The following is a 26240-nucleotide window of genomic DNA, read 5'->3' on the forward strand; positions in this document are numbered from 1 at the left end:
GTGCATGTGTGTGTGTGTTGTGTGTGAGTGTGTTGTGTGTGCATGTGTGTGTACATGTATGAGTTGTGTGCATGAGTGTGTGTGTGCGTGAATTTGTGTGAGTTGTGTGTTTGTAGATTGTGTGTTGTATGTGTGTTGTGTGTGTACATGTGAGTTGCGTGCGAGTGTGTGTGTGCATGAATTGTGTGTATGTGTGTGAGTTGTGTGTGTACAGATTGTGTGTGGGTGTTGTGTGTGTACATGTGTGAGTTGCGTGCATGAGTGTGTGTGTGCATGAATTGTGTGCATGTGTGAGTATGTGTATGAGTTGTGTGTGTGCAGATTGTGTGTGTGTGTGTGACTTCCAGAACGCAGTCTGGAAGTCTAGCGCCTTGCCTTCATTGTGGACTGTTTCTCCCTTTTGTGGCCCACCCAGTATTCATGGAAACTCGTGCACCCAACGGACAAGTACTCCAACAAGGACTGCCCCGACAGTGCCGAGGAGTACGAGCGTGCGACGCGGTACAACTACACCAGCGAGGAGAAGTTTGCGCTGGTGGAGGTGAGGGTGCGGGTCTGCTTTCTCCCCCTGGGTGGGCTCTGGCCTCAGACAGCCCTCCCTTTAAAGAGCAGATGTGAAAACATGAACCACCACCATTTTATGTCGCTTGTTTCTCTATAGGGCGGCTTGTTGCCGATGTCAGTTTTTAGAACAGAGTGTAAAATAGGCAAAAACGTAACTGGCCCTTGGTTTCTGGTCTCTTTGTAGAGAGCACCTGTGGGCAGGCATCACTGGGGACCCCCATTTCCTCGGAGCAGGGACACGGGTGAACCAGACGCAGTCCCTGCCCCGAGGAGGGCATGTGGGCACGCAGTGGGTCCCAGCTGCTGTGGGCTCCGACTCCCGGCAGTCGTAAACGAGGCTCAGCTCTGTGCTCTCTTCGTGAGAGTTTTGATGCAGCAATTCTTAATTTCCGTGTTGTGCTGTTCATCAGTCTTTTCTTTTGTGGTGGTTCTGCACTTGTTTAAGAAATCTCCACATACCCTAACGTCATGGAGATGTTCTCTTACGTTTTCTTCTGGTGTTTTATTATTCTGCTTTTCACATTTCTATTTATGGTCACCTGAAGTTAATTTTCGAACCCCCTCTCCCCCCACCTTGGTGGTACATCAGGTGATCGTTTATGTGTGGTGGTGTGTTTCCATTCTCTGTTCTCATCTTTTGGTCGGTGTCTCTAGCCTTGTCTCAGGTTGCTGCACTGTCTTAAATGCTGTAGCTCAATAATCAATCTGCCAGGCCTGGTAAAACAGAATTCCTTGGCTGCTCTTGCCCTTTGTATTTCCATGTAAATTTTGGAATCATCTTTTTGCATTCCGCAGTAAAACCTGTTGGAATTTTTTATTAAGATTTGAATAAATCTATAGATCACTTTATAGAGAATTGGTGTATTTATAATACTGACTCTTTTGTGAATATCTCAAATTGTTTAGATTCACTTTGCTCAGTAACTTATAATCTGTGGAAATCTTGCACATCTTTTGTTAGCTTTATTTGGTGTTTGATACTATAAATGGTGTACTTTAAAATTTTCTAAATATTTGTCACTGGTATATAAAATGCAAATCAAAATACAAATTATTTTTACATTTTTCCTTATATCTACCAACTTGCCCTATGTTGCTTATTAATTGAAGCAACTTACAGAGTCTTTTGGGTCTTTTACTTATATACTTGTCTCCTCTGCAAGTGATCACAATTCATTTTTCCCATTGTTCTTTTTTTAATTACACCAGGGAGGCTGTCTGATTTTTACATAGGAGGGTACAGCAGGCATCCATGACTCGTTCCTCCTTGCAAAGGGAAAGCTCTCAGCATCTCCCCATCTAATGTTTGCTGAGGTTTCTCTTAGCCACCCCTCGTCAGCATGCCCCAAGCACTCAGGCACACAAAAACACTTCACAGGTGGAACATTCCAAGGGCTTGGAGCTTAGCTCCCTGGAGCCAGCCAAGAGCGGGTCCTAAACACGGGCCTTTCCTGGGAATGTGCAGGTTCAGGCATCCAAGGCCACCGAGCCAACCGTTTCCGCGTATCGGTCCAGCTTCATTCCTTTGCATGTGGATATCCAGGTGTCCCTGTCCTATTTGCTGAAAAGATATTCTTACCCTATTGAATTATTCAGGCACCCTTGTTAAAAATAAGTTTACTGCAAGTGTGAGGATTTATTTCTGGACTCTCAATTCTGTTCCTTTGATCTGTAGGTCTACCTTTATGAGTATGTTCTCATAATCTTTTTTTTTTTTTTAATTCTTTAATTCGCTTTTATTCATAATCTCTTAATATGTTTAAGCTGTGGGTAACATCCCCCCTTTCAATCCTAAAGCTGCTAATTCATGTCTGGCTCTTTTTTCTTGACCAGTCTTGGGGTGGGGGTGGATAGTGTATCAATTTTATTATTTTATTTATTCTAAAACCGTTTTTGACTTTGTTGATCCCCCCTGTATCATAGGTTTGTTTCCTGTTTCATTAGTTTTTGCTTTTAGGTATTTATTTCCTTCTTTTGTGTGTGTGTGGTGGTGGGGGGGTAATTTGCTATTTTTTTAATGAGTTCATGATGAATATTAGATTATTTTCAGCCTTTTTTTCTTTTCTAATATAGGCATTTAAAGCTATACCTTTAGGCACATCTCTTCCTATATCCCTTGAGTTTGAATATATAATATTTCTATTTCCATTCAAATGGGTTTTCCTCTTTTGCTTTTTTAATAGAAATTTCTTTTTTCTTTTTTTTTTTCTGATTAGAAAAGCAACACAAAATCATAGAATTCCCAGTGTAAACTAACAGGAAGTATAAATGTGAAATTAAGAAATTACAGTGTCTTTGCTGCCAGTTGGAGGCCATGTGTAAACAGCTTAGTGCGTTTTCCCCTGGCCTTTTCTATGCACGTTAATTCAGTGTACCCTCGGCGTGTGCCAGGCGGGATTCTGAGCTCCAGCTCTTGTAACTTCCTCCTTCTTTCCTAATAGAGGAAAATTAATAGAACAAAGCTAGTAAAGTCTTTGTCTCCATTTTAAGTTCTCCACGGGTGTGCTCTGGGTCCATTACCAAACGCCCAGCGAGCCCCTGCCGTCTGGGGGCCTCGGCTGTCACCGTCCGATGTGGGGCCTGTCCCTGCGCAGTGGCCGCGTGCTCAGGAAGCTGCTCCTGGGGACAGCGTCGTACTGGGCAGGGACAGGGCCGGGGCCGCCGTGCTGGACGCGCTCTCCCCGCAGGTGATCGCCATGATCAAGGGCCTGCAGGTGCTGATGGGGAGGATGGAGAGCGTGTTCAACCATGCCGTCCGCCACACCGTCTACGCCGCGCTGCAGGACTTTGCACAGGTCACCCTGCGGGAGCCCCTGCGCCAGGCCATCAAGAAGAAGAAGAACGTCGTGCAGAGGTCAGACCCGCTGCCCCCCACGGCCGTGCCCAGGAGTCATGGGAAACCGCTCCTAGCAGTGTAGTGCTGACGCTTTCATGAAACAGGCGCAGTGCTTTCCCCCCACTTCCCCGACCTCTGGGTGGGCTGCAGCGGGTCCAGCGATTACCCCGAAAAACGTGGAGTAAAGGACGCAGGTGTCTGGCAGCCGGGGAAATGCAGCGTTCATCTCGGGGCTGGGGTGGCGTCAAGTTTGTCGGACTCTTCTGATCTCTGGGTCCTGGGGGACAGCACCGTGCACCCTCCCGCTTCCCCCTCGAAATGTGTGGTAGTCGGATTTTTTGCTTTGCTTTTCTTTGGGCTGAAAACCACATCGATATTGCAGAAACCAGGAGTGACCTTGAGTTTGTTTTCTCTTCATGTTAAGTTTTTGGATAAAAGCATCCTTCAAAGATATCTGTATAAAATCAAGCCTACAGGGATTTACAGATGTCTCCATTTCATTTTCTTGCTCTTGTAGTGTATGTATTTGTCTCCTGGCCTGGTACGATTTTAGTGTTACTAAAAATATTTTACTGTGGTGCATGCCAGTTCCTTTCTGTCACCTGGAGGCCTTAACTGAAGCTTTCCCTTTTGAGTCGTGCCTCCCGTCCCTGCTGTAGGGAAGGCTCAGTGTGTCTTGGACGCTGTTTGCCCAACTTTGGAGAGGTGCTGTCTACAAATAATGTGTGTCTGAGGCACACAAGATATAGGAAGTCTTGCCTTTACCATGGAGCAAACCGTGTAGTCACCGGTTCAAGCCGCGAAGCCTGCGAAATGTGTAACATAGTCCAAAATAACTCGTCTTAGCAGAATTTTTCCCCATCAGGTAATCCCCGTGGGGGAGGCCTGGGGAGGGGCAACCGTGGAGCCCTGTTGGAGACAGAGAGCACCTGGTCCAAACCCGCGCCAACACACGCCTGGTCTCCTCGGTGTGTCGGAGATTTCTGTCCACGTTGGAAAACGGGGCAGGTGCACGGCTTGCCAAGGAGGGGTTTGTGCTCTGCCCATCCCCTGGCCCCTTAACCTGATTCAGTACCACCTGTGCAGGAAATTAAAAAAAAAATAAAAGACTTCCGGGCTATTTCATGCACATTACAACCAAGTCTGATCTTCTGGGAGAAATAACGTTCCCAAGAAAACAATACACTTTAAAGATGTCGTGTTGAAGGTGCCCATGACCCACCCCTGTGGAGAGAGGCCAGGATTTCGTAATCCCTGAGTGACTGAGTGTAACTCGGCCGGGTTTGTTCAGTGTCCTGCAGGCCATCAGGAAAACCGTGTGTGACTGGGAGGCCGGGCACGAGCCGTTCAACGACCCCGCTCTGAGGGGTGAGAAGGACCCCAAGAGCGGGTTTGACATCAAGGTGCCGCGGCGCGCCGTGGGACCCTCCAGCACGCAGGTTCTCGCCCCGCCCCGCCCGCTGCCCCTGGCCCCCTGGATGGGAGGGTCCTCGAGTGGAGGGGGCTGCTGCTGTGTGTCCGGGCCAAAGTTAGCATCTCCTCTCTCTTTTCAGCAAGTTCTGCCTCCACCAAACAAGCACACATTTGTGCAGGCCCAGCTCTGCCCCTTCTTTTTCTTCTGAATCAATAGCCGAGACACACTTGTGATTCTCTAGCTTCTTAATTTATTTCAGGTGTTTATTTTACTCCATTTCAACTCCCATCTTAAAAATGTGGGTGAACGTCTCCATGGCCTTTTTCTACTGTGTTGCTTGATTGATGTTTAATTTAAATGTACGATTAGAATTTCTACTTTGAGTCTACAAACGTGTATCCGTAAATGTAAAAAGTTAAGAATTTTTAAGATGTTGCTTTTGTGCGTCGTTAGTCTTGAACCTCCACCACTGTCCTCTCTCCTCGTATGTGCAAGCCTTCCTGAGGCAGCTTTCCACTTTCTTTCACAACCCGATTTAATATGCTGTTCTGCTTTTTCCCTCCCATTTTGGGGACCTGGGACTTCCTACTCCACCTGCTCTGTGTTGGGAGCTTTTCTAACGTCTTCTGTATGTTTTATAGAAAATCTCCAGCACAGCACATTGTGGGCTCTCTACAAAACCTCTAGGAAATCTCAGGGGAAGGTCTGGGCCCGTCTCTGAGGAGATGTGGTGCCCTCCCTGGGGTCTGCCCCCCTCCAGCCCCTGTCCCTGTCCCCGTCTGCCCCCCGTGGCGTGTGTGCTCTGTGACTAACGGCTCTCTCCCACCTCTCCTTGTCTGTCGGCATCTAGCTGTACATGGTGCGCACCATGGCCGAGTCGCTGGGCTCTGCCGAGCTGCTGCGGCAGCTCAAGTCTTTGGGGATGGAGAGGCTCTTGCATGTGGTAAACGCGTTTCTGAGGCAGTCCTACACCTATCCACCTCTTTTAACCTTTGGTGGTAAGACATGACTTTGTTTGTTTGTTTTTTGTTGACGTCTGTGGCACGGAGAACTGTTCCGCTGCAGGTTGTTCTTTCCCCCAAGCAGCAGCAACCTGGCCGAGTTGCACGCACCCAGCCACCCCTTGAGGGCCTCTGAGCGGCCCGTTCCCACCGCAGCTCAGGCACCGGCCAGGTGGTAGCGGAGCAGTCGATCTCTCGTGGCTTCCCGAGTCGGGCGTAACTAATGTACTGTGTATATTTTCTCCCCTGCAAATGTTTCCTCGGATAACACAGCTTTACATGGTGAGAACCATGCTAGAGTCCCTCATTGCGGACAAAAGTGGTTCCAAGAAAACTCTGAGAAGTAGCCTTGAGGGGCCCACCATATTGGACATAGAAAAATTCCATCGGGAGTCATTCTTCTACACTCACTTGATAAATTTCAGTGGTAAGAGACACCGATGGCAGTGTCCAGCCCAGCATGTTCTAACACCGCTAACACCACCCAGAGCATCCGGCCACCAGGCCACTCCCCGCTGTGTCCCTCACGTGCCCACTCCGGGGAGGCATGTCGCTGGCCGCGTGGCTGTCTCTGTGCCCTTCGGCTCGCTCCCACCCCCCGCCTTTCCCTCAAGCACACGAGTGGTCAGAGGCTCCCTGGCCGAGCACTGTGTATGGCCGTGGCAAGTGCCACCATGTGAGCCGAACATCTTTAAACCCAAGCGGGGCCACAGATGCAGACAAATGTGACCCACCTCCTGTGTCTAGACCCGGGTGGCAATGAAAACCTCAGAGACAGCCCAGCAGGCAGCGGTGGTGGTAGTTGGGGGGGGGGGCCTTCGACTCAGGCCTGTTGCCTGTCACGGCGACGTCTGTTCACCAGTCTGTCCACGCCTCTGCCAAAGCATAGTGCTCAGAGCTGGAGTCCTCTCTCCGTTGGCTGTGACGCTTCTCATCTAAGATGCTAACAGGGCGCTGCAGCTGTTGGAGGCTGAACGCATTTGTTTTAAACTCTGTGAAAGGCTTGAAACATCTTTTTGAGTCTCGTCTGTCCTTTGGCATTTGCTAGACCTCCCTGATGGTGCTTATGGTGGTGCACCCTGGAGATCGTGGATTGTTTTTACCCTAAGTAAAAGTGACCTGTTTTTATTCCTTGTTTTTCAAATGGCATTTTTCCGCACGGCTCCCAGGATGCGGGTGCCTTCCCACCCGGCGGGCCGTCTGCTCACAGGGCTGTGCCCGCCCGCACCTGGGCATAGCTGCTCTGTCCCTGGTGCCCGGTGCGTGGTGACCCCTCCCCATGCTCACGTCCCCTCTTGCATGGCTTAGAGTCCGGGGCAGGGAGCGCCGGGCCTGGCCAGGCCTGCACGGGCCTCTGGTGCGTTTCTGCTGCTTTGGGGAAGGTTAACCCCGGTGTGTCTGCATCCCTGAAGAGACGCTGCAGCAGTGCTGCGACCTGTCACAGCTGTGGTTCAGGGAGTTCTTCCTGGAGCTGACGATGGGCCGGAGGATCCAGTTCCCCATCGAGATGTCCATGCCCTGGATCCTGACGGACCACATCCTGGAGACCAAGGAGGCGTCGATGATGGAGTAAGCGCGGGCCGTCCCATGGCGTCGTGGTCCTCCGCGTGCGTGACGGGGTCCTCGAGGGCGCTGGGGAGCTGGGGGCGGCGATGGGCGCCCACCCGTGTCAGCGTTCCCTGTGCAGTCGTGTTTCCTGTGGTACAGCTTCAGAGACTGATGAAAGTGACGTGTTTCCCGGGTTTGGAGTGAAACCAGGGACTTGGGCAGTAGAATGTATTAAGTTCCTACTGTATATGGCCACTGTGCTGTGCCCGGGGGCTTGGCCAGGACGAGGGATAAGTTCTCCCCCTGTGTTCTGTGTCTCACTTGTGTCAGGACCCCTGACCCACGTGAAATTGGGGGGTGAATGTGATTAGACAGCTTTGATTTGGGGGCAGGGCTCGGGGCAGGCGGGGAGAGCCCGTGGAATGAGAAACAGTAAGCGGGTGCCGCGTGGTGAGCAGGCCGGGGAGCCGGGGGAGCCCCTGCGCTGCGACTGAGGGCGGTGGTCCTTGGGTGTTCCCCGGGACGCCCGGCCGGGTGGTTGGTGAGGCGACAGGCATCCCCTCGCCGGGGTCTGTGTGTGTGAGACCGGGAGGGGGCAGCCGCTGGCGCTGCTGTGCGGAGCCCCCACGGAGCTGCTCGGTCGCTGCTGGACCTGCCTGGCGCACCCAGTTCTCCCTCGAAGCGAGTGGGAGCGGCCTTTCACCCCCTTCCTGGAGAACTTGAGGTGGGAGCCCTCGGAGGGCAGCCCAGGCCTCTCCCAACACGGAGCCGAGAGGACACAGGCTTTTCTCGGGCTCGATGTGTGGGCCACACTCATGGTCTGCGTGGGGCCTGGGCCTTAGTACGTTTTCCTTTCTCGTTGAGTCGTTTCATTCTTTAGCATAAGAGAATCACTCTGCTTGTTAGTAGAGACACTGCAGACTCGAGGTAAAGGACCCTGACACCTGAGAGAGGGTGTCAAGACGTGGGAGGAAGGTGACTTGTGTGCTGAGCAAGTTTGGTGGGCGTGGCCTGAAGCAAACGTGTGGTCCTGGTGGATCAGTGTCCTGGGTGGATCTGCCCCCAGTGATCTGTCCCCAGTGGATCAGTGTCCTGGGTGGATCTGCCCCCAGTGATCTGTCCCCAGTAGATCAGTGTCCTAGGTGGATCTGACCCCAGTGATCTGTCCCCAGTGGATCAGTGTCCTGGGTGGATCTGCCCCCAGTGATCTGTCCCCAGTGGATCAGTGTCCTGGGTAGATCTGCCCCCAGTGATCTGTCCCCAGTGGATCAGTGTCCTGGGTGGATCTGCCCCCAGTGATCTGTCCCCAGTGGATCAGTGTCCTGGGTGGATCTGCCCCCAGTGATCTGTCCCCAGTGGATCAGTGTCCTGGGTGGATGGGTTCCCAGTTGATCAGCCCCTCCCTTGTGGATTGGCCCTCTCAGTGGATCTGTGCCCAGTGGATCGATGCCCTGGGTGGATCGGCCCCTGGTGGATTATCCTCCTGCCATGGATCAGCCCCTGTGGATCTCTGGATTGGCCCCAACTTGCTCTTGGGCTGGGCGGGACAGTGATGCCAGGGCACTAGGTAACTGCAGGCCCCAGAGCCCCTCGTGCAAGTCAGCAGGAACACAGTTTGGTGTTAAAATAAGAAAAGATTTTCTCATGTGTTCTCGTTTCTAAAGCTGCTGGAATGCAAAATGCCAGAAATGGACTGGCTTTTATGACTAGGGTTTATTAGTACAAATTTACAGTTCTAAGGCCAAGAAAGTATCCCAACCAAGGCAGCAACAGAAGGATACCGTCACTGAAGAAGGGCCAGTGGTGTCCAGAACACCTCTGTCAGCTGGGAAGGCACGTGGCTGGCATCTGCTGGTCCTTTGCTCCTGGGTTGCATTGCTTTCAGCTTCTGATTCCAGTGGCTTTTTATTGAGCTTCTCCAGGGCAAACTCTGGGCTTCATCTCATAGCTTAGCATCTCCAAACGTCTGGTTTCAATGGTTGTCTCCAAAATGCCCTGAGCATTTTCTGAGTGTCTCTGAGCGCTCTTCAGAATGTCTCAGCTTTTTGTCCTTTCCGGGAGGACACCAGTAAACTAACGGAGACTCAACCGTAAATGGGGGAGGTCACATCTCCATGGAAGCAACCTAATTAAAAGGTCCCACCCGCAATAAATCTGCCCCCACAAGACTGGATTAAAAGACCGTAGTCTTTTTCTGGGGTACATAACAGATCCAAACCAGCATGTCACGTGAGAGGGGAGGAGTGAGAGCCGCGTCTCTCGGGTTTGGAGCCTTGCGAGGTGCGTGTCTGTCTGCGTGGGTCGGAGGCCTGCAGCCCTGGGTGGTGACGCAGCCGCTCGCTCCCTGCACAGGTACGTTCTCTACTCCCTGGACCTGTACAACGACAGCGCCCACTACGCGCTCACCCGGTTCAGCAAGCAGTTCCTCTACGACGAGATCGAGGCCGAGGTGAGCGCCTGGCACCTCCCGGGAGGCTCACTGAGTGTCCTTTCTCTGTGCTTAGTAGAGGAGTTGATACAGGGAGCTTGAGCAGCGACGTAAACGTCAGGGTAAAGATTTTGGCGTGAACGCTCTACAGTTCTCTCCCCGCTTCTTCATCGGTGAAGCCTGAGATCCTGCATGTGCCATGTCCTCGTCTTCATTTGAGGACACGTCATAGCAGTTCTTCTTTCATCCTCCCCTGCTTTGTAACATAAACACGATCCAAAGCAGGTGCCCTGTGTTGAATGGAACGGGTTGAACCAATCCCTATTTTATTTCTTGAGTTTTCACTTTTTGGTTTTGGTTATTATAAATAATGCCTTGGTGGACTTTCTCACTCATGATTTTTTTATTTGCAGTTATTTCTCAAGGACAGGTTCCCACAAATGGGATTGTAAGTCAGTGTATATACAGCCAGGAAGACGAGTCTTACTATATAGCTGTATTTAAGGGAATAAGAGAATTTACCCTCAACAAATTGCTTCTGTACCACATGGACTTCATGCTTCTAGGCTTCCTTTCCTGCCTCCTCAGAAAGATCACCTGAAATTGTTCTTTGGGGTCGATGTCCCGGGTTCCCTGGGCCCACATCAGAGGGCTGAACCTCCCTCTTCTGTCTGCCAGGGCCTGCCACAGGTCTTCGGGCAGCTCCCCTCCGAGCCCACCAGGTAGGGTGTGAACCTCAGGGTGCAGTCTCAGGGCTGGGTCCACTCTAAGGCGTCCGACTGACCACCGTGCCCACTGTGGAGGGGAGGCCTGCAGATGTGCCCGTGGCAGGAGCCCCCGTGAAGCAGAGGCTGGTGCAGGAGCTGTCTCCCAGGGCAGAGACCCCAAAGCCTACAGATTAGCCTTCTGGGAGCCCAAGACAAAGACTCCTTTGCATTTAAGAGAACAGGAACGTGTTTCACTGTCACGAAGAAGGTGCTGATACGTGATTGTTAGTGGCTGGTGCTCATCACGCTTGGATATACCATAGTTTATTTCATTGCTATTATAAAGTAGTATGTTTCTAGTTACTCTTTTCTATTAACAGCCTTGATTAGGTGCTTTAATGAAACTTTTTTAAAAAATTTAAGTTGTGTTATTCAATCTTGATTTAGGGAATCAAAAGTCTAATGTGTGCTTTCTTTTTGTGCAGGTGAACCTGTGTTTTGACCAATTTGTTTACAAGTTAGCAGACCAGATATTTGCGTATTATAAGGTTATGGCAGGAAGGTGGGTATCTGGTTGGTGATTTTGATACAAAATCTTGGATAATTTGGTCTGACAATTCCATGAAAATTTACAGTGCGTGGAACACTTCCTCCCTTTATTAGTTTGCTTCTTGATAAGCGGCTACGATCGGAATGCAAGAACCAGGGTGCAACGATCCACCTCCCGCCGTCTAACCGCTATGAGACGCTGCTCAAACAGAGACACGTGCAGGTGAGTGGGCACAAGAGCCCCGCAAAGAGGTGCGGACAGGGGAAGACGGGGGCTTGTTGTAGCTAACCAGGTCTTCACAGACTTAAGTGCATTATGTGACTATGAATGTGCTTGTAAAGTGTTAGAATTTTAAAGACAAACAGTCTCTGCTGAGGAACTTCAAACCCAAAGGAATACATGGAGATTTTCTCATCTGTCCTTCTGCACCCAGCCTGTCTTTTTCTACTAGAGGCAGGCAAGACCCCCGAGGAATCCAAAAGGCAAAAACATGAAGGGAAGGGTAGTGAGGAAGGCTTGTCAGCTAACTCAGTGTCAGAGAAAGGGTTGCTCCTGGCCAACATGAAAAACTTAAAAGTTATATAGTACTTTTTTTTTAAGTGATACATATGCATCATAAGAAATTAGGAAAATACAGAAAACTGTAGGGAAAATTCTCCATATAATTCTAATTGAAGATAATCACCATTCACATTTGGGACATTTTTCACTGGTGCTTTCTCCATTCGTATTTTTATGTTGCTGAAATAATGTTGCAGTACAGATGTGTTCTTAGGACTGTGAAATAGAGATGGAGTAATTTTCTCTTCTCTATCATTGTTTAGTTTCTTGAGTTGCTCAAGCAAATACCATGCAATGGGTTGGCTTAAACAATGGGAATTTATTAGGTTTGGGGGCTGGGAAAAAGTCCGAGTCAAGGTATCATCGAGGTGATGGCTTTCTTCCTGAAGACTGATGCTCTGGGCCAGCTGCTGGTGATCTTGGTCCTGGGCTCCTCTGTCACTTGGCATTGCACATGGTGGCCTCTCCTGGCCTCCACATTCTCTTCTGCAGTCCCTTGAATTTCAGCTTCTTGCTTTCCATGGCTTTTCTCTATGTATCTGCATTGCATTCTGTTTATAAAGGACTTCAGTAAGAGGATTAACACCCATCCTGATTGGGCTGGGCCACAGCTCGACTGAAGCAACCTCATGAAAAGGTCCTACTTACAATGGGTTCACACCCACAGGAATAGATTAAGTTTAAGAACATATTTTTCTGGGGTACATTCAGCTCCAAACCACCACAGTTCCGTGTAACATGCGTGAAAGTTAGGTTATGTTGGGGCACTCTCAGTGGTGGGAGATGGGTCCTGGACTAAGGTGCGTGACAATTGACAGACCCAGATTCTGTAGGGTTTGTGCCCATGATTCAAGTGTAAATTCAATACAAAGGATGCTACAGAAGTCCCTTTAAGGCTGTGGCTTTCGGAATTACAGCTGCAAGAAAGTGAGGTGTTTGGTCATAACACCCATATATAGAATTGCTTCTGAATTATTTACGTTTCTACTTTATCCTTCTGCATTGGTTTCCTGGGACTGTTGACACAAATTACCACAGCAGATTAAAACAACAGAAATTTATTGTCTCGCCGTTCTGGAGACAGGAGTCTGAAATCAAGATGTCAGCAGGGTCGTCCTCCATCCAAGGGCTCTAGGGCAGATCCCTTCCTTGCTCCTTCCAGCTTCTGGTAGCTGCAGCCTTCTGTGGCTTGTGTCAGCGTCACTCTGATCTCACCTCCATCTCCACCTGGAGCTCTTCCCTGAGGCTGCCATGTGTCCCTCTCCTTTCTCTTATAAGGACCCACCTTAAGTCTAGGATGATCTCCCCGTGACGTACTTAAGTTAATCATGACACCTGCAGAGACTCTGTTCCCTAGTAAGGTTGCATTCACAGTGACAGGGTTGAGGACTTGGGCATATCTTTTTGGGGGATACTATTCAATTTACTGCACCATCTATTAGCAAATTCGTTTGTCTTATTTTTTGAAAAAGGTTTCTGGAGATATATGTATATAAAATATAGAATTTATATATAAATATAGAATGTATATATTTATCTTTGCGTGTTTGTGTTTCATTGTTCTTGCAATTTTCCTGTTTATTCCTTTCCTGGCATCCTCATCCCCCCCAGCTTCTTGGCAGATCAATAGACCTCAACCGTCTGATTACTCAGCGGGTCTCAGCAGCTATGTATAAGTCTTTGGAACTGGCGATTGGCAGATTTGAAAGTGAAGACCTGACGTCAATAGTTGTAAGTACTCGCTCTTTTATCAGGCTCCACAGATTTTGTGGTAGACTGGTCATGAGGACTGAAACCAATTTTACTTTTGTCATTATTGATAAAGTGAACGAACGATAGTTCCAGTTCTTTTCTAGAAATGAAAAGATAGGCATTGAATGAGATTGACATATCCTGGGTATATTCTTAGCCTCTTTTCTTAGATTCTGAATTGATTTCGAAGAACAAATAATCCCAATCTTGAATAAGCTATACCTTCAACTATGGCAACACATAGCACTGTACCTTATCAAGAAAATAAAATGCTTATATTTAATCGTAATGAGCTAGCCAATGAAAATTCTTAATTGTTTATCACAATAATCATGGAAAGATTTGTATTTTTGGGCGCGAATCTAGTATGATAAAAATGTGTACAAAGAAATCTACAGACTCCAAGGTGAGTCAAGGTGATTTGAGTAAATTGAAAGAAAGCATTTTCTCAGATGGATAGATTAAGCTTAGTGAAAATAAGTGCTCTAATTAGTCCATAGATTTCTTGTACTCACCACCAGTATATAAACACTTTATGGAATTTGATAAGAAAATTCTAAAGTTTATTTGGTGAAAAAACTATGAAGATTACATAGGGATACTCTGATTTTAAAAAGGATAATAAGGGAGGACTGAGCCGATCAGGTATTAAATATGTTATATACATCAGTAATAAATGAAAGAGTGTGGTCTTTTCTCAAAAGCAAAAATATAGTGCAGTAGAACAGAAAAGTGGAAAAGTGGGAGAGGCATCAAGCTGCTGGGAGACCCCTGGGACTGCTGCTTCAGAGTAGATGGAGCAGCCCCTGGCAGGCCAGCAAAGCTGCTGGGAAAAACCAGAAACACTGAACAAAATACAAAAACCAAACTTTAAAACATCTCACCAAAGTGTGGAGTCTGTAAGAACTAAGGAGCTAAACTCCAGTGGGAGAAACGTCCCTGAGGCAGCTCAGAGTTTGCAGCTGCTCTCCACAGGGCATTGCGGGCCCTCGGTGGGGCTAAGGTTGGGTGACTGAATGTGTGTCCAGGAAGTGGCCGCTGAGAGGGGATGGCGCTTTAGGTATGTACGAGGAATGCGAGTAACGACGCGGAGGCTTGTTGGCACTCAAACACATGCCTGGGTCCTACTTGAGAAATTTGTCAAAATCTCGTGCTGCAAGGATAGCAGGTAGTAAAATCTCTAAAAGCAGAGAGGAATCTTCCATAGTTTCTTCATGCTGAAAGGCAAAGACTGGGCTCTTAATGGAATACCTGTTGGAGGGCAAATTAGAGTAGACAGGGTCTTGCAAAACTGCAACCCAGCCTCAGCTTGGCTCCTGGCTGGATGGTGGTGGTCAGCTCCCAGTTCTCCCTTGCAGGGAAAAGAGGTGTGCATGAGGGAGGTGTTTTGTGTGGAAAACAACCGCACTGGGAGCCTTTGCTTTTTTTTTTTTTTTAGTATGTAATGTTTAGCATTCAATTGAAAATTACTAGATGTGCTGACCACACCAGTAGCAAAAAGAGACAACAGAAACAAACCATGCTGTGAAATTGAATTAGTAAATGAGGACTTACAAAAATCATGATTAATTCACCCCAAGAAAATGGAGGAAAGGATGGCTAAAATGGAAGAAAAGAAGGAGATTTCTTCTGTGAATTAGAATCTATAAAAAAGAACCAAATAGATAATCTAGAAGTGAATGGTGCAGAATTAGAAATTAAGAACTTCAGTTTGTAGCACTTTGGACCCAGGATTAGTAATGGAATTAATGGAATGAGCAACTACCTCATTTCACTTAACAGTTGAGCAACAGATAAGGATCATGATCAAATCCCATTTAACTATTATAATAAAAAGGAGAGTAAGTGCAGAGTAAGCCCTATGGACAACAGGAGCATGTCGAAAGACACTCATGAAACATAGGAAAGCCATAACCTAATCTTTCAAAATGAGCTGAAAATAATTAAGAAAGTGATAGTTACTGTGAAAACACAACATAAATCAGAATTTTAAAAAAAAATTCAAGAAAAGAGGTGATTGGAGAAAAGAGAGCTTTGAAAAGAGAGATTATGGAACTCATGAACAAATTAGAAACAAGAACAAATCATTTCAGAAGTGAAGACTAAACCGGAAAGGGAAGATTGAAAGGAGGAGAGTTTTAAAAATCAAAAAGAAATGAAGACAGAAAAGGATTTGAGGGAAAATGATAAGAAAGATAGTGAAGATCAAACCTACATGTTAGATATTGTAGAGGTCTCTGAAGAAGAAAACCAAGGCAACAGAGCAGAACAAATATTAAAAATCTGTATTTCAGGAAAACATTGTTAAAATAAAAGAGCACTTGAAAGTATATATTAAAAGCAAACATCATGGGTCTTGGAAAAATGACCCAAATTGGACAATACCAAGAAATATGGCAATAAAATCTTGGGCCTCGAAAGGGAAGGGGAATGGGGGCACAGAGAAAGAAAAATAAAATTAAAAAATAAAGGAAAAGAAAAAATCCTTTGAGTCCCAAGCAAAATGATTGTCACTTATGAGGGAAAGAGAATTAGATTATCCTGAGATCTTTAACTGCAGCTCTTGATACCAGAAAATAAGAAAAGAGAATGTGAATCAAGGAGTTTTTATCAAGCCAAATTGATCTTCCAAGGATAAAAGCTGCAGACAAAGTGTGATGGGCATGCAGGAACCCAAGGAAGATTGTTCACTACCAGAAAAGATGCGTCCAACAGTTGGAGGGCGGGAGCCTCACTCAGCAAGAGGCCAGAGGGCAGTGGGTCCCCAGACGGCACAGCCTCTGTACGTCAGGAGAGCAGTGTCCTTCAGGTTCTGCAGAATCCAGCAGGCTTTCTTTACCAATATAATTTGTTCTGCTGTTGTGGGATTTTTTTTTTTTCAATTCAGTTTTATTGAGATATAGTCACATACCCTACAATCATCCACAGTGTACAATCAATTGTTCACAGTACTGTCGTTTGGTTGTGCATTCATCACAACAATCAATTTTTGAACATTTTCATTACTCCAATAAAACAAAAAAAAATAATAAGAATAAAAATGCAAGTAGGCGAGGATCCAAGATGGTGGCATAGAGAGCAGTGGAAGCTAAGTAGTCCCCCTGGAACAACTAAAAAAAAACAGAAACAACTAGTAAATAATCTGGACTAACTTCAGGGGGACAAACGTGACCATCCACTCATCATACACTAACCTGAATTGGAAGGATTGCCCGAGATCACAGCATAAAATCTGTAAGTGGATCCAAATCGGGAGACCCCTCCCCCACAGCCTGAGCTATAAAGCCTCATGGTGCCAGAGAGAAGCTTTCTCCCAGCAAGCGAATATAGCTCAGCTGAGCTCCAACTGGAGTTTTAATTAGCGAGTGTGAACTGCTCACTACGAGGTATGAATCCCCAACAGGTAGACAGAGGCTTTGGGTGACGACTGACCTTGGGGAGCTGGAGGGTCACCTCGGACTAGCTCTGTTCCTTTTTCGACTCAGTGGAGAAAGCCTCAACCATTTTCAGTTCCCAGTTCTGTGACCCAGACAAGGGTATAGCACAGGCAGAGAGAGACCACTGAAATGCTAATGACCTCCCCCTAGGGCGTCTATCTTCTCTAAGAGGAAAGGGGTGGGGCCCAGCTCTACTACCTGCCTTTCGTTCAGAATTTACACCAGTCAAGAATTATAGGCTAATCTTTGCATCAGGCAGAGAGCGCCCCTGCACGGCCCGGCGGCCCGGGGCTTCCCTTGACGGACGATGCGCACTAGTGACATAGCACAGCCTTCCCTCAGCAGAGGTTCAGGAAGATCACAGCTGAGAAGGGGGGCCCACTCGGAAAACCCAGGGACGCTACATCAATGCCAGTGGTTTGTGAGTCAGCGACAGAGAAAATCTGGAGCAAAACTGAAATGAAGGCTTAGACTCTTGAAACAGCCTTGAATCTCCGGGAACACCTGGGAGGTTTGAATATTAAAGCTGCCCTCCCTCCCTAACCACCCAGACACACGCCCCACACTCGGGGTGGATGGCTCCAGCAACACAACCAAACTGAGTTCACGAACCGAATCCCACAAGAATCATTTCCCCACACACCACAGAGACAGAGTTGGGGAGAACTGATTTGAGGGGTATAGGTGACTCACAGAAGCCATCTGCTGGTTAGTTAGAGAAAGTGTACGCCACCAACTTGTATTTCTGAAAAATTAGATTGGTATTTTTTTTACAACTTGAAAGAACCCTATCAAGCAAAGCAAATGCCAAGAGGCCTAAAACAACAGAAAATCTAAATGCATATGATAAAACCAGACGATATGGAGAACCCAATCCCAAACGCCCAAATCAGAATATCAGAAGAGGCATGGTACTTGGCACAATTAATCAAAGAATTACAATCAAGGAACGAAAACATGGCACAGGATATAAAAGACATGAAGAAGAACATGGCACAGGATATAAGGGACATAAAGAAGACCCTAGAAGAGCATAAAGAAGACATTGCAAGAATAAATAAAAAAAATAGAAGATCTTATGGAAATAAAAGAAATTGTTGGCCAAATTAAAAAGACTCTGGATACTCATAATACAAGATTAGAGGAAGTTGAACAAATGACTCAGTATCCTAGAGGTCCACAGAACAGAAAATGAAAGAACAAAAGAAAGAATGGAGAAAAAAATTGAAAAAATCGAAAAGGATCTCGAGGATATGATAGATAAAATAAAACGTCCAATTTTAAGACTCATTGGTGTCCCAGAAGGGGAAGAGAAGGGTAAAGGTCCAGAAAGAGTATTCAAAGAAATTGTTGGGGAAAACTTCCCAGACCTACACAATATGAATACACAAAGCATGCCCAGTGAACTCCAAATAGAATAAATCCAAATAAACCCACTCCGAGACATATTCTGATCAGACTCTCAAATACTGAAGAGAAGGAGCAAGTTCTGAAAGCAGCAAGAGAAAAGCAATTCACCACATACAAAGGAAACAACATAAGACTAAGTATTGACTACTCAGTGGCCACCATGGAGGTGAGAAGGCAGTGGCATGACATATTTAAAATTCTGAGAGAAAAATTTCCAAGCAAGAATACTTTATCCAGCAAAACTCTCCTTCAGATTTGAGGGAGAGCTTAAATTTTTCACAGACAAACAAATGCTGAGAGACTTTGCCCATAAAAGACCTGCCCTACTTCAGATACTAAAGGGAGCCTTACTGACAGAGAAACAAAGAAAGGAGAAAGAGATACAGAGAATTTTAACAGATATGTATAGAACCTTACATCCCAAATCACCAGGACACTCATTTTTGTCTAGTGATCACGGATCTTTCTCCAGAATGGACCATATGCTGGGACATAAAACAAGCCTCAATAAATTAAAAAAATAAATAAATAAATAAAAAACAATTGAACATATTCAAAGCACAATCTCTGACCACAATGGAATACAAATAGAAGTAGATTTTTGAATTGTAACTCCACTGTTTACTTCCTACATGATATAAAATACACACTGTAATGACAAATCAGTGGTTTTGAACTCAATGTAAAATATGTAATTTTTGACAAGAACTATATAAAGGTGGGGGAATGGAGGAGTATAGGTACATAGTTTATGTGTCCTATTGAAATTAAGTTGATATCAAAGAAAAACAAGATTGTTATGGATTTAAGAGTTTAATTTTAAGCCCCACAGTAAACACAAAGAAATTATCAGAGAATATGACCATAGAGATGAAAAGTAGAGTATGGGTTATGAGAAGTGGGGGAAGGGGCAATGGGAAGTTAAGAAATGAGTGTAGGGTTGCTGTTTGAGGTGAAGGGAAATTTCTAGTAATGGATGGTGGGAAGGTGATAGCATTACAACATTCTAAATGTGATTAATCCCACTAATGGAATGTTAGGGAGGGCGTGGAATGGGAAGATTTAGGCTGTATATATGTTTCCACAATTGAGGAAAAAAAAAAAAAAAGTCTAAATAGATGACAATTGAATGCCAAGGATGACCCTGGATGGGATCTGAGGATGGAGGACAGGAGGCTCAAAGGGACACAGTTGAGACATAAGGAAAAGGAAATATAGAATGTAAGCTTTGTATCATTGTTGAATCTCTTGTACTTCTTAGCTGCACTTAATGAGATTGCATAAAAGAATGTTCTTGTTCATGGGAATTGTATACGTGAATTATAGTGTTTGTTCAAGGATGTGTGCAGCTAGCTCTCATGTGTTCAGAAGACAGAGCAATAGATGGATGATAGATAGGAAGAGAGGGAGGGAGGGAAGGAAGGAGGGAAAGAAATAGTGGTGTGACAACATGTTAAAGTTAGTGGATCATTGTATGGGGGGGGTCAGAGAATGCTGGAGTTCTGTGTATGGGGTTTGTATTGTTTTTGCAACTGTTCCTATAACTTTGAATTTATTTCAGAATAAAATGTAAAAAAAAAAAAAAAAAAAAATGCAAGTAAAGAACACCCAAAACATCCCATACCTCCATCTTCCCTAGTTTTCATTTAATTTTTGTCCCCATTTTACTACTCATCCATCCATACACTGGATAAAGGGAGTGTGATCCACAAGCTTTTCATAATCACATTGTCACCTCATGTAAGCTACATTGTTACACAATCATCTTCAAGAGTCAAGGCTGCTGGGTTGCAGTTCAGCAGTTACAGGTGTTTCCTTCTAGCTATTCCAATACACTAAAATCTAAAAAGGGATGTCTATATAATGCTTAAGAATAACCTCCAGAATGACCTCTCGACTCCATTTGAAATCTCTCAGCCACTGAAACTGTATTTTGCTTCATTTCTCTTCCCCTTTTGGTCAAGAAGATTTTCTCAATCCCACAATGCCGGGTCCAAGCTGATCCCCAGGAGTCATGTTCCATGTTGCCAGGGAGATTTACACCCCTGGGAGTCATGTCCCACATAGTGGGGAGGGCAGTGAGTTCACCTGCAGAGTTGGCTTCGAGACAGCGGCCACATCTAAGCAACAAAAGAGATTCTCTGGGGGCGACTCAAGCACAATTATGAGTAGACTTAGCCTGTTCTCTACAGTAACAAGCTTCCTAAGGGCAAGCCCCAAGATCAAAGTCTAGGCCTTCTAAATTCGTGGCCCCCAATGCTTGTGAGAATCTCAGGAATTCCCCAAGTGAGGAAGTTTAATATTTCTGCATTTTTCCCCAGTCCCTCAAGGGGGCTTTGCAAAAACACTTTTATCCTCTGCCCATATTATTTTGGGATGTGTCGGGGTTTCACACTAACCTGTACAAACCAACCAGATCCCACTCCCTATTCAAAATTCCATGTAATTATGGTATTTGAATAAATTGACTGTACAAGTTAAATTATTTAGTGTGCTACAGAAAATACAAATTTTTGGTACCATGGAATTTTAATTTAGTCCTTGGCTGTACTTGCTTTTGATTAAACTCATCGATTAAGGCTTTGACCTAGACCCGCATGGACCAGTAGAAATATAACATGAGCCCAAAATGCTAGCCAGAGATGCGATTTTAAATGTACTAATGGTCCTATTTAAAAAGTGAAAGGAAACTGTGAAATTAGTTCAAGCAATATGTTTTATTTAACCCAGTAAATCGCAAAATTACCATTCTAACATGTAATCAATATAAAAATTCTGGAGACATTTTACATTCTTTGTCTTCACTCGTAAGCCTTTGGAATCTGGTGGGTGGTTCACTTGGAAAGCACATCTTGGTTTGCACCAGCCACAGTTCAAGTGCTCAGTGACCAGGGGTGGCTGCCGTGTTGGATGGTGCAGCGCTGGACGAGTTTTGTGAGCAGTAAACGTGAAGCCCTTTAGCAGCCTGTGTGGCTGTGTTTGCCCACTCCACCACACAGCCGTACTTTCAAATAACTCCCGGCCCACCTTGTTAGTTAAGTCTTCTCAGCCCATGTGCCTGGCAAAAGTACGACTTGTTTCTTCTAAACCCCATGCAGTCAAATAAAACTTTTTCAGTCCTTCACATCTGAAAAATCCCCGAAGACCTAGTAATAGTCTGATTTGAAAAATAGGAAAACTATCAGGATGTGACTTGAAAGTTTGTTGCCTAAATGTGGTTATGATAGAAGGCTGTGCAATTTCTCTTCCTAACTGCAGAGGGCTTATTTAAACACAATAAAATGTGAAGCCTTTGAGAAAATCCATACTGTCTTAAGAGCAATTTAGTTGGAGCAACTTCATAACTTTTATCAACTTTTTCTTTTAAATATTTACATTTAATGTTTCTTTGTAAAAACAAAAATTATAAACTATTAAATGTTGGTTATGGCCTACCTAGTTGAAGAAAGTACATTGTGGGCTGCACGTTTTCATTACAAACCTCGTACAGCCTTACACAGAACGTGTTAATTTAGAGATGGCCTAGTTCAGTGTTTCCAAACTTTCCTAACGATGGGAATCACTTGAAATTTTTCCAAACAAGCCTGAGTGGGCAGGGGAGAATCTGCCGGGCGATCTGGGATCCCCTTGGAGAAACACATCTCCAGGGCCCTGGGGATGCATGTCCTTTGGCTCCACTCTGCTCTGCCATCTTCCTTGTGTGTGAAACTTGCCCCATGCTAGACCAAGAGAGCAGGCATTTCAGTAAAAGGAGTAGCTGGTATGATAAGAAATAGTAAGAGGCTATTTATCATTTGATTTAAACCTCTAGTTTGTATTGTAACCCAGCCTTGGGGCTGCAGTGAAGAATGGGGGAACAAAGGCAGATCTCTCAGTGTTTTAGTTCCCTGGCTACCAAAAAATACAATGCAGTAGGTCAGCTTAAACTATGGGAATTTTTCGGCTCATGATTTTGGGGCTAGGAGATGTCGAAAATCAAGGTGTTATCAAAGTGATGCTTTCTCCCAGAAGACTGGGGCATTCTGGGCTGGCTGCCGGTGATCCTTGGTCCTTGGCTTTTCTGTCACATGGCAGTGCCATGGCGGCCTCTCCTGGCTTCTTGATGCCTGGTGACTTCCAGCCTTTGGCTACCTCTGTGGCTTTTAATTTCTGTCTGACTTTCACTCCGCTTATAAAGGACTCCAGTAACCCAGGTTAAAGCCCAAGCTGATTCGTTTATGCCACAACCTAACTGAAGTAACTTCTTCAAAAAGTTCTACTTACAATGGGTCCACACCCACAGGAACGGATTAAGTTTAAGAGCATGTTTTTTTCTGGGGCACATAACTCCAAGCCACCGCACTCAGCTTTCTCTGACCAGAATCAGAGAATCCCGTGAGTAGGTGCGAGACGCCGTCTCTCCTGCGTGCTGTGAGGCACTCGCTGGGATGGCTGGTGGGGAGTTGGGGTGGAGGAGCTTCCCAGAGGGAGAAAGGGGGGGCCACGGCCAGGGTGGGTGTCAGGCCCAGGGTGGGGGGAGCTCAGATGCGGGCAGGGGAGGTGGGGAAGAGGCCCCCTGGGAGGGCTTTGGGATGGGGGTGAAGAGGAGGTGGCAGGTCCGGGTTGCCTTCTGAAAGTGGGCTCTGCCCCGTGGTAGGAGGGCAGGCAGGGCGGGCAGCGCAGCAGCGACCTCAGTGGAGAAGGCGACTGTGGGAAGGAACACCACAAGGTGATAAACTCAGGTGTAAGGAGTAAGCTTACATCCCCAGCAGAAGCCAGTCTTTGGATTCATGGCGTAACCTCACTGACAAATTGAGTTTCATCGTTGGACGTCTCTGCACCAGCCCCCTCCCTTCCCTGCTGTCCTGAGGTGCCCACGGGTGGGCCATCGCCCTCTGCCTGTGTGGGAGGTCAGGGCCTACGTGTCCCCCTCAGTCCTGATCTCACACCCCTGCCTCTTGTCGTCCTGCAGGAGTTGGACGGCCTCTTGGAAATAAACCGCATGACCCACAGTCTGCTCAGCAAGTTCCTGACGCTGGACAGCTTCGACGCCATGTTCCGGGAAGCCAACCACAACGTGTCGGCTCCGTATGGCAGAATCACCCTCCACGTCTTCTGGGAGCTCAACTACGACTTCCTGCCCAACTACTGCTACAACGGGTCCACCAACCGGTGAGCTCGCCCGCTCCGCTGCGCACGCAGGAGGCGCTTTGTCCCCAGACCGCACCCCCGTCTTCCGCTCCTTGTCCCCTTCTCTGCTCCCCCGTTCCCCAGCCTAGGCTCTGGCACTGGCCAGTCCGCTCCGAGCAAGCCCTGGGCAGGGGCCGTGGCCGTGAGTGTGGAGATGGGCCCAGGCCGAGAGTGTGGGGTGACCACTGCAGCCTGCGAGCGATGTCCACCCTCCTAACTGTGCCTGGTGCGCGGCTGCGGTGGATGCCTCTGTGCTTTCCGTGGTTCCACGCTGGAGTGTTGGGGCGGGTTAGCCTCCTCCCCACCCGCTGCCCGTCTCACTGTTACGGTGAGCACGTGAAGTTGCTGATTCTGTGGGTGAACACCGGCCGACCGGCAGCAGGTCCCGCTTCGGATGGAAGCTGGTCTCGGCATGGCCTGGTTTGGCCCGCGGCCCGCCTTCCTGAGGGCCCTGCTCTGGGTCAGCGCGGGTCAGGGACGTGGAGGGGATGAGGCACGTGCCCGGCCGAGGGCGGCGGAATTGTCAGTGGCTGTGCGTGTTTTTTATGAAGACCATAGAAGAATTGAGCTGCTTTTGGTTTTGTTTTGCTTTAGCTTTGCTGGTAGACTTTGCATCCCACCTGTGGAACATGCTCGTGCGTCTGTCGGCTGCAGAGTCACTGGTTTTAGGCCCGGGGTCATGCATCTTGTGCTCTGGGGAGTGAGGAGAGAAGTGAGGCCGGGCAGGGGACGTGTGGGGGCGGCTGGGATTTGGCCGTGGGGTCAGGGTCTCCCCAGCTGCAGAGTGCCCCCTTACGGGGCCTTCTGCCAGGGCCTGAGCCCTGCACCGAGCCGCAGAGGCAGGGCTCCTCCGCTGCGTCCCAGGTAGGAGTGCTCCATCCCGGCTACGCTGATTTCGCGTTAAGGTGCCCAGTTTCTAAAAAAAGACATTCTTTTAAGTTGTTATAACGTGTGAATTAATGGTGAAAATTTATTTGTTAGGCAAATTGTATGTCAAACTTGAAGGAAAATTAGAAATCCTGTGTACATAGGTGAGGGGGGAAGGTAATTAGATCACCCAAGGAGTTCCCTTGCAAAAAACATGTTTACATTTTAGAGTTTTTTCCCATGTGGTGAGCTATACATGTGTATTTTTTAATTTTGCAAAAATAAAACCATTAGGCCCACTGTCTGTGCACAGGGTCTTGCCGTGTTAGAGCAGAAGCGTGCGTATTTGTTCTGCTTTCTGAAAATGCTTTTACAGCAGGATGGAGGGTCACGGGTGCCTCCTTCTCTCAGTTGCTCTGGCCCTGAGTTGGTGGAGGCTGAGAAAGTGCTGGTGGGAGGTATCCCTGGCTTGAGGGCCCCTGTCTTAGTGGTTCTTTTTCAGGGAATTAGGCCTAATAATCGTATGCCACTCTGTGATTGAAATGGTGGCATTTGGTCAACTATTTTTATCATCAGTGTCACCCTCAAACAAAAAGGCCCTTTCCCGGCTTCCTCTTCTCTGCCCTTACACCATTCCCGTGGGTCATGGCGACTTGGAACCCTCCTAAAGACCTGCAGGGCCCCCAGGAACCCTGCAGACACTTAGCATATGACCCAGCAAATCCACCTGTTCCAGTTTGTTAATGCTGCCAGAATGCAAAACGCCAGAAATGGATTGGCTTTTATAAAGGGGGTTTATGTGGTTACACAGTTACAGTTTTAAGGCCATAAAGTGTCCAAGGTAACACATCAGCAATTGGGTACCTTCACTGGAGGATGGCCAATAGTGTCTGGAAAACCTCTGTTAGCTGGGAAGGCATGTGGCTGGTGTCTGCTCCGGAGTTCTGGTTTCAAAATAGCTTTCTCCCAGGTCATTCCTCTCTAGGCTGCAGTGCCTCAAAAATGTCACTCTTAGTTACTCTTGGGGCATTTGTCTTCTGTTAGCTTCTTCAGAGCAAAAGTCTGCTTTCAAAGGCCATCTCCAAAATGTCTCTCATCTGCAGCTCCTCTCAGCTCCTGTGCATACTTCAAAGTGTCCCTCTTGACTGTAGCAAGCTTGCTCCATCTGTCTGAGCTTATATAGTGCTCCAGTAAACTAATCAAGGCCCACGCGGAATGGGTGGGGCCACACCTCCATGGAAATTATCCAATCAGGATCATCACCCACAGTTGGGTGGGTTGCACGTCCATGGAAACACTCAATCAAAGAATTACAATCTAATCAACACTGATAGGTCTGCCCACACAAGATTGCATCAAGGATAATGGCGTTTTGGGGGACCTAATACATTCAAACTGGCACAACACCCAAGAGAAATGAAAACATGTTCATAAAAAGATCCAGAATGTTCATAGCCACTTTATTTGTAATAGCCAAGCACTGGAAACATATAAATGTCCGACCATAGGAAAATGGGTAAACAAATTGTGGTGTAGCTGTACATTTATTTTAAGGAATTGGCTTTCACAGTCGGGGTCGGCAAGTCCAAAATCCATAGGGGAGGCCAGGCAGGCTGGAAACTCAGGGTTTTGTTGTTGTTGTTGTTGTTTCTTAATGCATTTTTTAATTGTGAAATTTAACATTATATCCATAACAGTGATAACTTTCAAAGTACAATTTAAAAAGAAGTTAATGAGTAAATTTCTAAGAATGTTATGGGTTACAGTTCCAAAAGTTCAGTTATTTCATTATTATAAAGTATAGCATATATACAGAAAGGTAATAACGTTCAAAATACAATTTAATGAGAAGCTATAAAGCAAATTGCAAAGAATGTCATGGATTACAGTTCCACAGTTTCAGGTCTTTCCTTACAAGATATATACAAAAAGATGATAACTTTCAAGTACAATTTAACGAGTAGCTATATAGCTAATTTCAAGAAATGTTAGGGGT

At 46.7% G+C, this 26240-nt stretch overlaps 1 protein-coding gene across 5 annotated transcripts in view; it reads left to right on the top strand.

Annotated features, from left to right (window-relative positions):
• Nucleotides 1-26240, top strand: part of CYFIP1 (cytoplasmic FMR1 interacting protein 1) — a 67519-nt gene that overhangs the window by 20158 nt on the left and 21121 nt on the right. For 2 of the 5 annotated variants that reach the window (XM_037832796.1, XM_037832798.1), the window contains exons 12-21: nt 416-541; nt 3252-3418; nt 4692-4839; nt 5665-5812; nt 7228-7384; nt 9716-9812; nt 10984-11060; nt 11162-11270; nt 13221-13340; nt 23160-23359. In XM_037832796.1, coding sequence (XP_037688724.1) covers nt 416-541; nt 3252-3418; nt 4692-4839; nt 5665-5812; nt 7228-7384; nt 9716-9812; nt 10984-11060; nt 11162-11270; nt 13221-13340; nt 23160-23359 — 1349 coding nt within the window. Of the gene's footprint in view, nt 1-415; nt 542-3251; nt 3419-4691; nt 4915-5664; nt 5813-6088; nt 6243-7227; nt 7385-9715; nt 9813-10983; nt 11061-11161; nt 11271-13220; nt 13341-23159; nt 23360-26240 lie in introns of all 5 variants that reach the window. The other 3 variants (XM_037832795.1, XM_037832797.1, XM_037832799.1) reach the window with 2 other exon arrangements.

The sequence above is a fragment of the Choloepus didactylus genome, chromosome 4 (genome assembly GCF_015220235.1).
Source record: "Choloepus didactylus isolate mChoDid1 chromosome 4, mChoDid1.pri, whole genome shotgun sequence".
Taxonomy (NCBI): Eukaryota; Metazoa; Chordata; class Mammalia; order Pilosa; family Megalonychidae; genus Choloepus; species Choloepus didactylus.